This window comes from Coregonus lavaretus (assembly GCF_964263955.1).
Source record: "Coregonus lavaretus genome assembly, contig: HAP1_SCAFFOLD_685, whole genome shotgun sequence".
Classification (NCBI taxonomy): Eukaryota; Metazoa; Chordata; class Actinopteri; order Salmoniformes; family Salmonidae; genus Coregonus; species Coregonus lavaretus.
In genome coordinates this window covers 42,221-57,019 of record NW_028162819.1, presented here as the reverse complement: position 1 = coordinate 57,019, position 14,799 = coordinate 42,221, and the positions used below count along the sequence as shown (strand labels likewise).

The 14,799-nt window shown below is 40.3% G+C and overlaps 1 protein-coding gene across 1 annotated transcript in view; it reads left to right on the top strand.

Moving 5' to 3' along the window:
* Positions 1-14,799, top strand: part of LOC311118814 (intermembrane lipid transfer protein VPS13C-like) — a gene marked incomplete at its 3' end in the record, with an annotated part of 129,692 nt that overhangs the window by 77,445 nt on the left and 37,448 nt on the right. The window contains 4 exon segments of the mRNA XM_084193597.1: positions 7,847-7,997; positions 11,102-11,218; positions 11,436-11,539; positions 11,773-11,940. Coding sequence (XP_084049723.1) covers positions 7,847-7,997; positions 11,102-11,218; positions 11,436-11,539; positions 11,773-11,940 — 540 coding nt within the window.

Sequence of the window (14,799 nt, the reverse complement as noted above, 5' to 3'; positions counted from 1 at the left end):
TATAAGGCGGGGATTTGCCTAGCAGTGATTTATAGATGGCCTGGAGTCAGAGGGTTTGGCGGCGAATATGTAGTGAGGGCCAGCCAACGAGAGCGTACAGGTCACAATGGTGGGTAGTATATGGGGCTTTAATGACAAAACGGATGGCACTGTGATAGACTACATCCAATTTGCTGAGTAGAGTGTTGGAGGCTATTTTGTAAATGACATCGCCGAAGTCAAGGATCGGTAGGATAGTCAGTTTTACGAGGGCATGTTTGGCAGCATGAGTGAAGGAGGCTTTGTTGCGAAATAGGAAGCCGATTCTAGATCTAACTTTTGATTGGAGATGCTTAATGTGAGTCTGGAAGGAGAGTTTACAGTCTAACCAGACACCTAGGTATTTGTAGTTGTCCACATACTTTAGGTCAGACCCGCCGAGTGTAGTGATTCTAGTCGGGTGGGCGGGTGCCAGCAGCGTTCGATTGAAGAGCATTTAGTTTTACTAGTGTTTAAGAGCAGTTGGAGGCTACGGAAGGAGTGTTGTATGGCATTGAAGCTCGTTTGGAGGTTTGTTAACACAGTGTCCAATGAAGGGCCAGATGTATACAAAATGGTGTCGTCCGCGTAGAGGTGGATCTGAGAGTCACCAGCAGCAAGAGCGACATCATTGATATACACAGAGAATAGAGTGGGCCCGAGAATTGAACCCTGTGGCACCCCCATAGAGACTGCCAGAGGTCCAGACAACAGGCTGTCTGATTTTACACATTGAACTCTATCTGAGAAGTAGTTGGTGAACCAGGCAAGGCAGTCATTTGAGAAACCAAGGCTATTTAGTCTGCCAATAAGTATGCGGTGATTGACGGAGTCGAAAGCCTTGGCCAGGTCGATGATGAAGACGGCTGCACAGTACTGTCTATTATTGATTGCGGTTATAATATCGTTTAGGACCTTGAGCGTGGCTGAAGTGCACCCATGACCAGCTCGGAAACCGGATTGCATAGCGGAGAAGGTACGGTGGGATTTGAAATGGTCGGTGATCTGTTTGTTAACTTGGCTTTCAAATACTTTCGAAAGGCAGGGCAGGATGGATATAGGTCTGTAACAGTTTGGATCTATAGTGTCACCCCCTTTGAAGAGGGGGATGACCGCGGTAGCTTTCCAATCTCTGGGGATCTCAGACGATACGAAAGAGAGGTTGAACAGGCTGGTAATAGGGATTGCGACAAATTTGGCGGCTAATTTTAGAAAGAAAGGGTCCAGATTGTCTAGCCCAGCTGATTTGTAGGGGTCCAGAATTTGCAGCTCTTTCAGAACATCAGCTATCTGAATTTGGGTGAAGGAGAAGCGGGGGGGGGGGGGGGGGGCATGGGCAAGTTTCAGCGGAGGGTGCAGAGCTGGTGGCCGGGGTAGGGGTAGTCAGGTGGAAAGCATGGCCAGTCATAGCAAAATGCTTGTTGAAATTTTCAATTATCGTAGATTTATCGGTAGTGACGGTGTTTCCTAGCCTCAGTGCAGTGGGCAGCTGGGAGGAGGTGCTCTTATTCTTCATTGACTTTACAGTGTCCCAAAACTTTTTGGAGTGCTACAGGATGCAAATTACTGTTTGAAAAAGCTAGCCTTTGCTTTCCTAACTGATTGTGTATATTGGTTCCTGACTTCGCTGAAAAGTTGCATATCGCGTGGGCTGTTCGATGCTAATGCAGTACGCCACAGGATGTTTTTGTGCTGGTCAAGGGCAGTCAAGTCTGGGGTGAACCAGGGGCTATATCTGTTCTTAGTTCAGAATTTCTTGAATGGGGCATGCTTATTTAAGATGGAGAGGAAAGCACTTTTAAAGAACAACCAGGCATCCTCTACTGACGGAATGAGGTCAATATCCATCCAGGATACTCGGGCCAGGTCAATTAGAAAGGCCTGCTCGCTGAAGTGTTTTATGGAGCGTTTGACAGTGATGAGGGGTGGTCGTTTGACCGCGGACCCATTACGGACGCAGGCAGTGATCGCTGAGATCCTGGTTGAAGACAGCGGAGGTGTATTTAGAGGGTAAATTAGTCAGGATGATATCTATGAGGGTGCCCATGTTAACGGATTTAGGGTTGTACCTGGTAGGTTCCTTGATAATTTGTGGGAGATTGAGGGCATCTAGTTTAGATTGTAGGATGGCTGGGGTGTTAAGCATATCCCAGTTTAGTTCACCAAGCAATATGAACTCTGAGGATAGATGGGGGGCAATCAATTCACATATGGTGTCCAGGGCACAGCTGGGGGCTGAGGGGGGTCTGTAGCAAGCGGCAACAGTGAGAGACTTATTTCTGTTAAGGTGGATTTTTAGAAGTAGGAGCTCAAACTGTTTGGGCACAGACCTGGATAGTATGATAGAGCTCTGCAGGCTATCTCTACAGTAGATTGCAACTCCGCCCCTTTTGGCAGTTCTATCTAGACGGAAAATGTTGTAGTTCGGAATGGAAATTTCTGAATTGTTGGTGGCCTTCCTAAGCCAGGATTCAGACACTGCTAGAACATCAGGGTTGGTGGAGTGTGCTAACGCAGTGAATAACTCAAACTTAGGGAGGAGGCTTCTGATGTTAACATGCAAGAAACCAAGGCTTTTGCGGTTACAGAAGTTAACAAATGATAGCGCCTGGGGAGCAGGAATGATACTGGGGGCTACAGGGCCTGGTTTAACCTCTACATCACCAGAGGAACAGAGGAGGAATAGAATAAGGATACGGCTAAAGGCTTTAAGAACTGGTCTTCTAGTGCGTTGGGTACAGAGAATAAAAGGGACAGATTTCCGGGTGTTGTAGAATAGATTCAGGGCATTATGTACAGACAAGGATATGGAAGGATATGAGTACAGTGGAGGTAAACCTAAGCATTGGGTAACGATGAAAGAGATAGCATCACTGGAGGCACCGATTGAGCCGGTCTCCGCGTGTGTGTGGGGGGGGGGACAAAGGAGCTATCTGAGGCAGGTTGAGCTGGACTGGGGGCTCTACAGTGGAAAAGTACAGCAAGAACTAACCGAAACAGCAATAGGCAAGGCGTATTGACATGGGAGAGAGGCATAAAGCAATCACAGGTGTTATTCGAGAGAGCTAAGACAACAGCTGTTAATGGTGACGAAAGTTTGGGCTGAGGCTAAACAGATAAACAGGATGGGGTACCGTGTAAAGGAACAGTCCAGCAGGCATCAGCTGTGCAGCTGAGTGATCATAAGGTCCAGTGAACAGCAATAGGTGAGTCCGGGAGCAGTTCAGTGGCTGCTACGCTACAGGCGAGCAGGAGGCACGGCTGTTGATTGCGCGTGCTAGCGGGCCGGGGCTACCAGATGGATCTTTGTGGTGTTCGCAACGGGAAGCCTGTTGAAACCACATCAGACGATTACGTCGGCAGACCAGTCGTGATGGATCTGCGGGGCTCCGTGTCAACACTAGGAGGTCCCCCAGTAGTTCTAGTAGGATCCTAGTAGTAGTTATCTGTATTGATGTGACTCAGTGGTTATAGTAGGATCCTAGTAGTGGTTATCTGTATTATTTATTATCTGTATTGATGTGACTCAGTAGTTCTAGTAGGATCCTAGTAGTAGTTATCTGTATTGATGTGACTCAGTGGTTATAGTAGGATCCTAGTAGTAGTTATCTGTATTGATGTGACTCAGTAGTTCTAGTAGGATTCTAGTAGTAGTTATCTGTATTGATGTGACTCAGTGGTTATAGTAGGATCCTAGTAGTAGTTATCTGTATTGATGTGACTCAGTAGTTATAGTAGGATTCTAGTAGTAGTTATCTGTATTATTTATTATCTGTATTGATGTGACTCAGTAGTTCTAGTAGGATCCTAGTAGTAGTTATCTGTATTGATGTGACTCAGTGGTTATAGTAGGATCCTAGTAGTAGTTATCTGTATTGATGTGACTCAGTAGTTCTAGTAGGATTCTAGTAGTAGTTATCTGTATTGATGTGACTCAGTGGTTATAGTAGGATCCTAGTAGTAGTTATCTGTATTGATGTGACTCAGTAGTTATAGTAGGATTCTAGTAGTAGTTATCTGTATTGATGTGACTCAGTGGTTATAGTAGGATCCTAGTAGTAGTTATCTGTATTATTTATTATCTGTATTGATGTGACTCAGTAGTTCTAGTAGGATCCTAGTAGTAGTTATCTGTATTGATGTGACTCAGTAGTTATAGTAGGATCCTAGTAGTAGTTATCTGTATTGATGTGACTCAGTGGTTATAGTAGGATCCTAGTAGTAGTTATCTGTATTGATGTGACTCAGTAGTTATAGTAGGATTCTAGTAGTAGTTATCTGTATTGATGTGACTCAGTGGTTATAGTAGGATCCTAGTAGTAGTTATCTGTATTATTTATTATCTGTATTGATGTGACTCAGTAGTTCTAGTAGGATCCTAGTAGTAGTTATCTGTATTGATGTGACTCAGTGGTTATAGTAGGATCCTAGTAGTAGTTATCTGTATTGATGTGACTCAGTGGTTATAGTAGGATCCTAGTAGTAGTTATCTGTATTGATGTGACTCAGTGGTTATAGTAGGATCCTAGTAGTAGTTATCTGTATTATTTATTATCTGTATTGATGTGACTCAGTAGTTCTAGTAGGATCCTAGTAGTAGTTATCTGTATTGATGTGACTCAGTGGTTATAGTAGGATCCTAGTAGTAGTTATCTGTATTGATGTGACTCAGTGGTTATAGTAGGATCCTAGTAGTAGTTATCTGTATTATTTATTATCTGTATTGATGTGACTCAGTAGTTCTAGTAGGATCCTAGTAGTAGTTATCTGTATTGATGTGACTCAGTAGTTCTAGTTGGATCCTAGTAGTAGTTATCTGTATTGATGTGACTCAGTGGTTATAGTAGGATCCTAGTAGTAGTTATCTGTATTATTTATTATCTGTATTGATGTGACTCAGTAGTTCTAGTAGGATCCTAGTAGTAGTTATCTGTATTGATGTGACTCAGTAGTTCTAGTTGGATCCTAGTAGTAGTTATCTGTATTGATGTGACTCAGTAGTTCTAGTAGGATCCTAGTAGTAGTTATCTGTATTGATGTGACTCAGTAGTTCTAGTTGGATCCTAGTAGTAGTTATCTGTATTGATGTGACTCAGTAGTTCTAGTTGGATCCTAGTAGTAGTTATCTGTATTGATGTGACTCAGTAGTTCTAGTAGGATCCTAGTAGTAGTTATCTGTATTGATGTGACTCAGTAGTTCTAGTAGGATCCTAGTAGTAGTTATCTGTATTGATGTGACTCAGTAGTTCTAGTAGGATCCTAGTAGTAGTTATCTGTATTGATGTGACTCAGTGGTTATAGTAGGATCCTAGTAGTAGTTATCTGTATTGATGTGACTCAGTAGTTCTAGTAGGATCCTAGTAGTAGTTATCTGTATTGATGTGACTCAGTAGTTATAGTAGGATCCTAGTAGTAGTTAACTGTATTGATGTGACTCAGTAGTTATAGTAGGATCCTAGTAGTAGTTATCTGTATTGATGTGACTCAGTAGTTATAGTAGGATCCTAGTAGTAGTTATCTGTGCTGATGTGACTCAGTAGTTCTAGTAGGATCCTAGTAGTAGTTATCTGTATTGATGTGACTCAGTAGTTATAGTAGGATCCTAGTAGTAGTTATCTGTATTGATGTGACTCAGTAGTTATAGTAGGATCCTAGTAGTAGTTATCTGTATTGATGTGACTCAGTAGTTATAGTAGGATCCTAGTAGTAGTTAACTGTATTGATGTGACTCAGTAGTTATAGTAGGATCCTAGTAGTAGTTATCTGTATTGATGTGACTCAGTAGTTATAGTAGGATCCTAGTAGTAGTTATCTGTATTGATGTGACTCAGTAGTTCTAGTAGGATCCTAGTAGTAGTTATCTGTATTGATGTGACTCAGTAGTTATAGTAGGATCCTAGTAGTAGTTATCTGTATTGATGTGACTCAGTAGTTATAGTAGGATCCTAGTAGTAGTTATCTGTATTGATGTGACTCAGTAGTTATAGTAGGATCCTAGTAGTAGTTATCTGTATTGATGTGACTCAGTAGTTATAGTAGGATCCTAGTAGTAGTTATCTGTATTGATGTGACTCAGTAGTTATAGTAGGATCCTAGTAGTAGTTATCTGTATTGATGTGACTCAGTAGTTCTAGTAGGATCCTAGTAGTAGTTATCTGTATTGATGTGACTCAGTAGTTATAGTAGTATTGATTATTTATTAAAACAGTGCCTTTGGAAAGTATTCAGACCCCTTGACTTTTTCCACATTTTGTTACTTTACAGTCTTATTCTAAAATTGATTAAATAGTTTTTTTCTCCCTCATCAATCTACACACAATACCCCATAATGACAAAGCAAAAACAGGTTTTTAGAATTGTTTTCTAATTTATTAAACATTAAAAACTGAAATATTACATTTACATAAGTATTCAGATCCTTTACTCAGTACTTTGTTGAAGCACCTTTGGCAGCGATTACAGCATAGAGTCTTCTTGGGTATGACGCTACAAACTTGGCACACCTGTATTTGGGGAGTTTCTCCCGTTCTTCTCTGCAGATTCTCTCTAGCTCTGTCAGGTTGGATGGGGAGCATCGCTACACAGCTATTTTCAGGTCTCTCCAGAGATGTTCGATCAGGTTTAAGTCCGGGCTCTGGCTGGGCCACTCAAGGACATTCAGAGACATGTCCCGAAGGCCACTCTTGCGTTGTCTTGGCTGTGTGCTTAGGATCATTTTCCTGTTGGAAGGTGAACTTTCGCCCCAGTCTGAGGTCCTGAGCGCTCTGGAGCAGGTTTTCATCAAGGATCTCTCTGTACTTTGCTCCGTTCATCTTTCCCTCGATCCTGACTAGTCTCCCAGTCCCTGCTGCTGAAAAACATCCCCACAGCATGATGCTGCTACCACCATGCTTCACCGTAGGGATGGTGCCAGGTTTTCTCCAGACGTGACGCTTGGCATTCAGGCCAAAGAGTTCAATCTTGGTTTCATCAGACCAGAGAATCTTGTTTCTCATTGTCTGGGAGTCCTTTAGGTGCCTTTTGGCAGACTCCAAGCGGGCTGTCATGTGCCTTTTACTGAAGAGTGGCTTCCGTCTGGCCACTCTGCCATAAAGGCCTGATTTTATGGAGTGCTGCAGAGATGGTTGTCCTTCTGGAAGGTTCTCCCATCTTAACAGAGGAACTCTGGAGCTCTGTGACCATTGGTTTCTTTGTCACCTCCCTGACCAAGGCCCTTCTCCCCCGATTGCTCAGTTTGGCCGGGCGGCCAGCTTTAGGAAGAGTCTTGGTGGTTCCGAACTTCTTCCATTTAAGAATGATGGAGGCCACTGTTCTTGGAGAACTTCAAAGCTGCAGACATTTTTTGGTACCCTTTCCCAGATCTGTGCCTCGACACAATTCTGTCTCGGAGCTCTAAGGACAATTCCATCGACCTCATGGCTTGGTTTTTGCTCTGACATGCACTGTCAACTGTGGGACCTTATATAGACAGGTGTGTGCCTTTCCAAATCATGTCCAATCATTTGAATTTACCACAGGTGGACTCCAACCAAGTTGTAGAAACATCTCAAGGATGATCAATGGAAACAGGATGCACCTAAGCTCAATTTCGATTATCATAGCAAAGGGTCTGAATACTTATGTAAATAAGGTATTTCTGTTTTAAATTTCTTATAAATTAGCAAAAATTAAATAAAATAAAAATGGTTTTCGCTTTGTCATTATGAGGTGTTGTGTGTAGAATTTTAAAATCTAATCCATTTTAGAATAAGGCTGTAACGTCAAGGGGTCTGAATGCTTTCGCCGTGTATTGGTGCAGTATTAATGTGAATGGTATAAATATCTCCAGGTGGAGTTGTCCTCTCTAGACTTTCTCCTCCACACCAAAGCGCTCCTCTCCACCATCAACTATCTGAACACAGCCGTACCCCAGGGGCTGACAGCCTCCAAGGACAGAGAGGCCAAGAGACAGGTGGAGAAGACAGGACAGAGGAAGACAGGTACCATGATGCAATGCTCTGCTATATATTACTATACTATAATACACTATACCATACTATACTATAATATACTATATATTACTATAATATAATACACTATACCATACTATACTATACTATACTATACTATACTATAATACACTATACTATACTATATTATACTATAATATACTATACTATACTATAATACACTATACTATACTATACTATAATACACTACACCATACTATACTATACTATATATTACTATACTATAATACACTACACCATACTATACTATAATATACTATATATTACTATACTATAATATACTATACTATAATATACTATACTATACCATACTATACTATACTATATATTACTATACTATAATACACTACACCATACTATACTATACTATACTATATATTACTATACTATAATACACTATACCATACTATACTATAATATACTATACCATGCTATACTATACTATAATATACCATATCATACTATACTATAATATACCATATCATACTATACTATAATATACTATACCATACTATACTATACCATGCTATAATATACTATACTATAATATACTATACCATGCTATATTATACTATAATATACCATATCATACTATACTATAATATACTATACCATACTATACTATACCATGTTATAATATACTATACTATAATATACTATACCATGCTATACTATACTATAATATACCATATCATACTATACTATAATATACCATATCATACTATACTATAATATACTATACCATACTATACTATACCATGTTATAATATACTATACTATAATATACTATACCATGCTATACTATACTATAATATACCATATCATACTATACTATAATATACTATACCATACTATACTATACCATGCTATAATATACTATACTATTACTAGGGCATTGCGCTCATCCACCTCTGGCCTGCTGGCTCCCCTTCCTCTGCGGAAGCATAGTTCCCGCTCAGCCCAGTCAAAACTGTTCGCTGCTCTGGCACCCCAATGGTGGAACAAGCTCCCTCACGACGCCAGGACAGCGGAGTCACTCACCACCTTCCGGAGACATTTGAAACCCCACCTCTTTAAGGAATACCTGGGATAGGATAAAGGAATCCTTCTACCCCCCCCCCCCCCCCCCCCAATTGTAAAGTGGTTATCCCACTGGCTATAGGGTGAACGCACCAATTTGTGAGTCGCTCTGGCTAAGAGCGTCTGCTAAATGACGTTAATGTGCCCTTGAGCAAGGCACTTAACCCTAATTGCTCCTGTAAGTCGCTCTGGATAAGAGCGTCTGCTAAATGACTAAAATGTAATGTAAATGTACTATAATATACTATACTATAATACACTATACCATACTATACTATAATATACCATATCATACTATACTATAATATACTATACCATGCTATACTATACTATAATATACCATATCATACTATACTATAATATACTATACCATGCTATACTATACTATAATATACCATATCATACTATACTATAATATACTATACCATACTATACTATACCATGCTATAATATACTATACTATAATATACTATACTATAATACACTATACCATACTATACTATAATATACCATATCATACTATACTATAATATACTATACTATAATATACCATACTATACTATACTATAATATACTATACTATACCATACTATAATATACCATACTATAATATACCATATCATACTATACTATAATATACTATACCATACTATACTATACCATGCTATAATATACTATACTATAATATACTATACCATGCTATACTATACTATAATATACCATATCATACTATACTATAATATACCATATCATACTATACTATAATATACTATACCATACTATACTATACCATGCTATAATATACTATACTATAATATACCATATCATACTATACTATAATATACCATATCATACTATACTATAATATACTATACCATACTATACTATACCATGTTATAATATACTATACTATAATATACTATACCATGCTATACTATACTATAATATACCATATCATAATATACTATAATATACCATATCATACTATACTATAATATACTATACCATACTATACTATACCATGTTATAATATACTATACTATAATATACTATACCATGCTATACTATACTATAATATACCATATCATACTATACTATAATATACTATACCATACTATACTATACCATGCTATAATATACTATACTATACTATAATATACTATACTATAATACACTATACCATACTATACTATAATATACCATATCATACTATACTATAATATACTATACTATAATATACCATACTATAATATACCATACTATACTATACTATAATATACTATACTATACCATACTATAATATACCATACTGTAATATACCATATCATACTATACTATAATATACTATACCATACTATACTATACCATGTTATAATATACTATACTATAATATACTATACTATAATATACCATATCATACTATACTATAATATACTATACCATACTATACTATACCATGTTATAATATACTATACTATAATATACTATACTATACTATAATATACCATATCATACTATACTATAATATACCATATCATACTATACTATAATATACTATACCATACTATACTATACCATGTTATAATATACTATACTATAATATACTATACCATGCTATACTATACTATAATATACCATATCATACTATAATATACTATACCATACTATACTATACCATGTTATAATATACTATACTATAATATACTATACCATGCTATACTATACTATAATATACCATATCATACTATACTATAAAATTCTATACCATACTATACTATACTATACTATACTATACTATACTATAATACACTATACCATACTATACTATAATATACCATATCATACTATACTATAATATACCATACTATACTATGTTTAGTATATGTAGGTCAACATATAGCCATTAGAAAGACTAGTATTAACTGGTGTAACTGTTCTCCTCTGCAGCCATTAGAAAGACTAGTATTAACTGGTGTAACTGTTCTCCTCTGCAGTGTCGAAAGGAGCAAAACACGTCAATGTGTTCAACTTCAAACTGTTTGCTATGCTGGGTTCATTCCATGTGGAGGTCTGTGATGACCGGCAGAACATCGCTGACATCAGAATACAAGGTAAGACGTGACCAATCATCTGAAAGGAGACTTACCTTCACATTTTTATTTTTATTTTTTATTTTGGGGGGGGGAGTTATGCTGCTGATTAAACTTACAAACCCACTTTTGGAAAATGGCGTTCAAAGTGTATTTCAGTTATCTCTGCATGTGATTGACGTACAGTGTATTCATTGTGTTGACGAGAGTGTCCTTGACGTGACTAATGTGCCGTCAGGTATCGATGCGTCGGTCCTGGTCCAGGCCAAAGAGACAGCCGTGTTCGCCAGGCTCAGGGACATAGTTGTGATGGACGTCGACCCCAAAACTATCCACAAAAAGGTTGATTGATTTAAAAATGATTATTGCATTGGTCCCGTCTCCATTAACTCGACCTTTTATTAGTTACTATTGACTAGTACAGACAGAAGTACACCATCGGCCAATGAATGTTATGTTATTACACGCATCGTTAGTGAGCTAAAGTGGTAGTTTAGTAAATACAAATGAACAAAGTAATGTAGTCTGTTTATTGCAAGGAGGATATATCGTCAACATGCTGCAATGTCCTGTAGGCGGTCTCCATCGTGGGTGAGGAGGTGTTCAGCTTTAAGATGTCCCTGTACCCCAGCGCTACGGAGGGAGAGGGCTATTCGGACACCTCCAAGGTGGACGGGAAGGTTACCATGAGGCTGGGCTGCATCCAGATCGTCTATCTGCACAAGTTCCTCATGTCTCTGCTGGTGAGGGAGAACCTCGGGGATAGGTATCAAGAGCTGGCGACAAGGTTAGGGCTCAGTTCCATTTCAATTCCAGGCAATTCAGGAAGGTACACTGAAATTCCAATTCTCTTCAATGCTTTTCAAAGAGGAAAAATAAAAAAATAAAAAAAATGGAATTAAAATGTTGTTTACTTTCTGAATTGACAGGAATTGAAATGGAATTGATCCCAACCGGGGCACACATTCAGATAGCAACTTCACCACTGAGTGGAACATGGTTTAAGAGGACCCATGTCATTGATTTTGGAAATGTAGATAAATGTGTTATGGTTATGTCTATGTAGCTTGCTATGGGCCAATTTCTTAGACCCAGATTAAGCCTATTCCACAACTAAAAAGTAGTTTCAATGGAGATTCTCTATTGAGCATGACTAGGTTTAGTTTAGGAACAGGATGCATCTTGGTCCAGGAAACCAGCCCTTTATGTTGCAGGGGAACGTTATTAGGATGTTTTGGTGAACACAAATCAATTTGAGTCCTTTTATGTTACCAGGAAGCCTTAAAACGTTATTTCAATTTCTGAGAACCTGTTTCCTTTTATCTTCTGAACTCTCTCTTTCTTTCTTTTTCAATTTCCCCTAAATCTGTGTTGTTCTCTCCAGGCCTCTTATAGCTATCAGTATCCTCAGTATCCCTCTCCTGATGAGGTACAGGTTATGGCATGCAGCACAGCACAACACTAAACTACAGGTTATGGCATGCAGCACATCACTAAACTACAGCATTCACCCTCTGCTTTGCAGCTTCACCACACCCAGACACCACAGCACTGTTAACCACTACCTTACGCCCATGGCCCTAGCTTAAGGACAGGGTTAGGGCCCTAGTTTAAGGACAGGGTTAGGGCCCTAGTTTAAGGACAGGCTTAGGGCCCTAGCTTAAGGACAGGGTTAGGGCCCTAGCTTAAGGAGCAGGGTTAGGGCCCTAGTTTAAGGACAGGGTTAGGGCCCTAGTTTAAGGAGCAGGGTTAGGGCCCTATCTTAAGGACAGGGTTAGGGCCCTAGCTTAAGGAGCAGGGTTAGGGCCCTAGTTTAAGGACAGGGTTAGGGCCCTAGTTTAAGGAGCAGGGTTAGGGCCCTAGTTTAAGGAGCAGGGTTAGGGCCCTAGTTTAAGGACAGGGTTAGGGCCCTAGCTTAAGGACAGGGTTAGGGCCCTAGCTTAAGGAGGATGGTTAGGGCCCTAGCTTAAGGACAGGGTTAAGGCCCTAGTTTAAGGACAGGGTTAGGGCCCTAGTTTAAGGAGCAGGGTTAGGGCCCTAGTTTAAGGAGCAGGGTTAGGGAAGGACAGGGTTAGGGCCCTAGCTTAAGGACAGGGTTAGGGCCCTAGTTTAAGGACAGGGTTAGGGCCCTAGTTTAAGGACAGGGTTAGGGCCCTAGTTTAAGGACAGGGTTAGGGCCCTAGTTTAAGGACAGGGTTAGGGAAGGAGCAGGGTTAGGGCCCTAGTTTAAGGACAGGGTTAGGGCCCTAGTTTAAGGACAGGGTTAGGGCCCTAGTTTAAGGACAGGGTTAGGGAAGGAGCAGGGTTAGGGCCCTAGTTTAAGGACAGGGTTAGGGCCCTAGTTTAAGGAGGATGGTTAGGGCCCTAGTTTAAGGACAGGGTTAGGGCCCTAGCTTAAGGACAGGGTTAGGGCCCTAGCTTAAGGAGCAGGGTTAGGGCCCTAGCTTAAGGACAGGGTTAGGGCCCTAGTTTAAGGACAGGGTTAGGGCCCTAGTTTAAGGACAGGGTTAGGGAAGGAGCAGGGTTAGGGCCCTAGCTTAAGGACAGGGTTAGGGCCCTAGCTTAAGGAGCAGGGTTAGGGCCCTAGTTTAAGGACAGGGTTAGGGCCCTAGTTTAAGGACAGGGTTAGGGCCCTAGTTTAAGGAGCAGGGTTAAGGCCCTAGCTTAAGGAGAAGGGTTAGGGCCCTAGTTTAAGGACAGGGTTAGGGCCCTAGTTTAAGGACAGGGTTAGGGCCCTAGTTTAAGGAGCAGGGTTAGGGCCCTAGCTTAAGGACAGGGTTAGGGCCCTAGCTTAAGGAGGATGGTTAGGGCCCTAGCTTAAGGACAGGGTTAGGGCCCTAGCTTAAGGACAGGGTTAGGGCCCTAGTTTAAGGACAGGGTTAGGGCCCTAGTTTAAGGAGCAGGGTTAGGGCCCTAGCTTAAGGACAGGGTTAGGGCCCTAGTTTAAGGACAGGGTTAGGGCCCTAGTTTAAGGACAGGGTTAGGGCCCTAGTTTAAGGAGCAGGGTTAGGGCCCTAGCTTAAGGACAGGGTTAGGGCCCTAGCTTAAGGAGGATGGTTAGGGCCCTAGCTTAAGGACAGGGTTAGGGCCCTAGCTTAAGGACAGGGTTAGGGCCCTAGTTTAAGGACAGGGTTAGGGCCCTAGTTTAAGGAGCAGGGTTAGGGCCCTAGCTTAAGGACAGGGTTAGGGCCCTAGTTTAAGGACAGGGTTAGGGCCCTAGTTTAAGGACAGGGTTAGGGCCCTAGTTTAAGGACAGGGTTAGGGCCCTAGCTTAAGGACAGGGTTAGGGCCCTAGCTTAAGGACAGGGTTAATTCAAATTTTATTTATTTTTTATCTCATAGAGAAGCGTTATAATTAGAATTGTTTATTTCAGTTTAGTACCTTGACTGAATGGAAATGGAATTGGCCCCAACCCTGTTAAGAACCTATACGTTTTACACTTTACTCACAGAAACATTTAACCCTTGTGTGACCGAGTGGGCTTGTGCGAACCCTGTCAGTGTAAAGCCTTTAACTTTGTGTCACACATTGAAAAGAAAGCACCATTTTGTCTTTTCAATGGCTGCTCACTCCTAGCCTGGTCCCAGATCTGTTTTTGGTT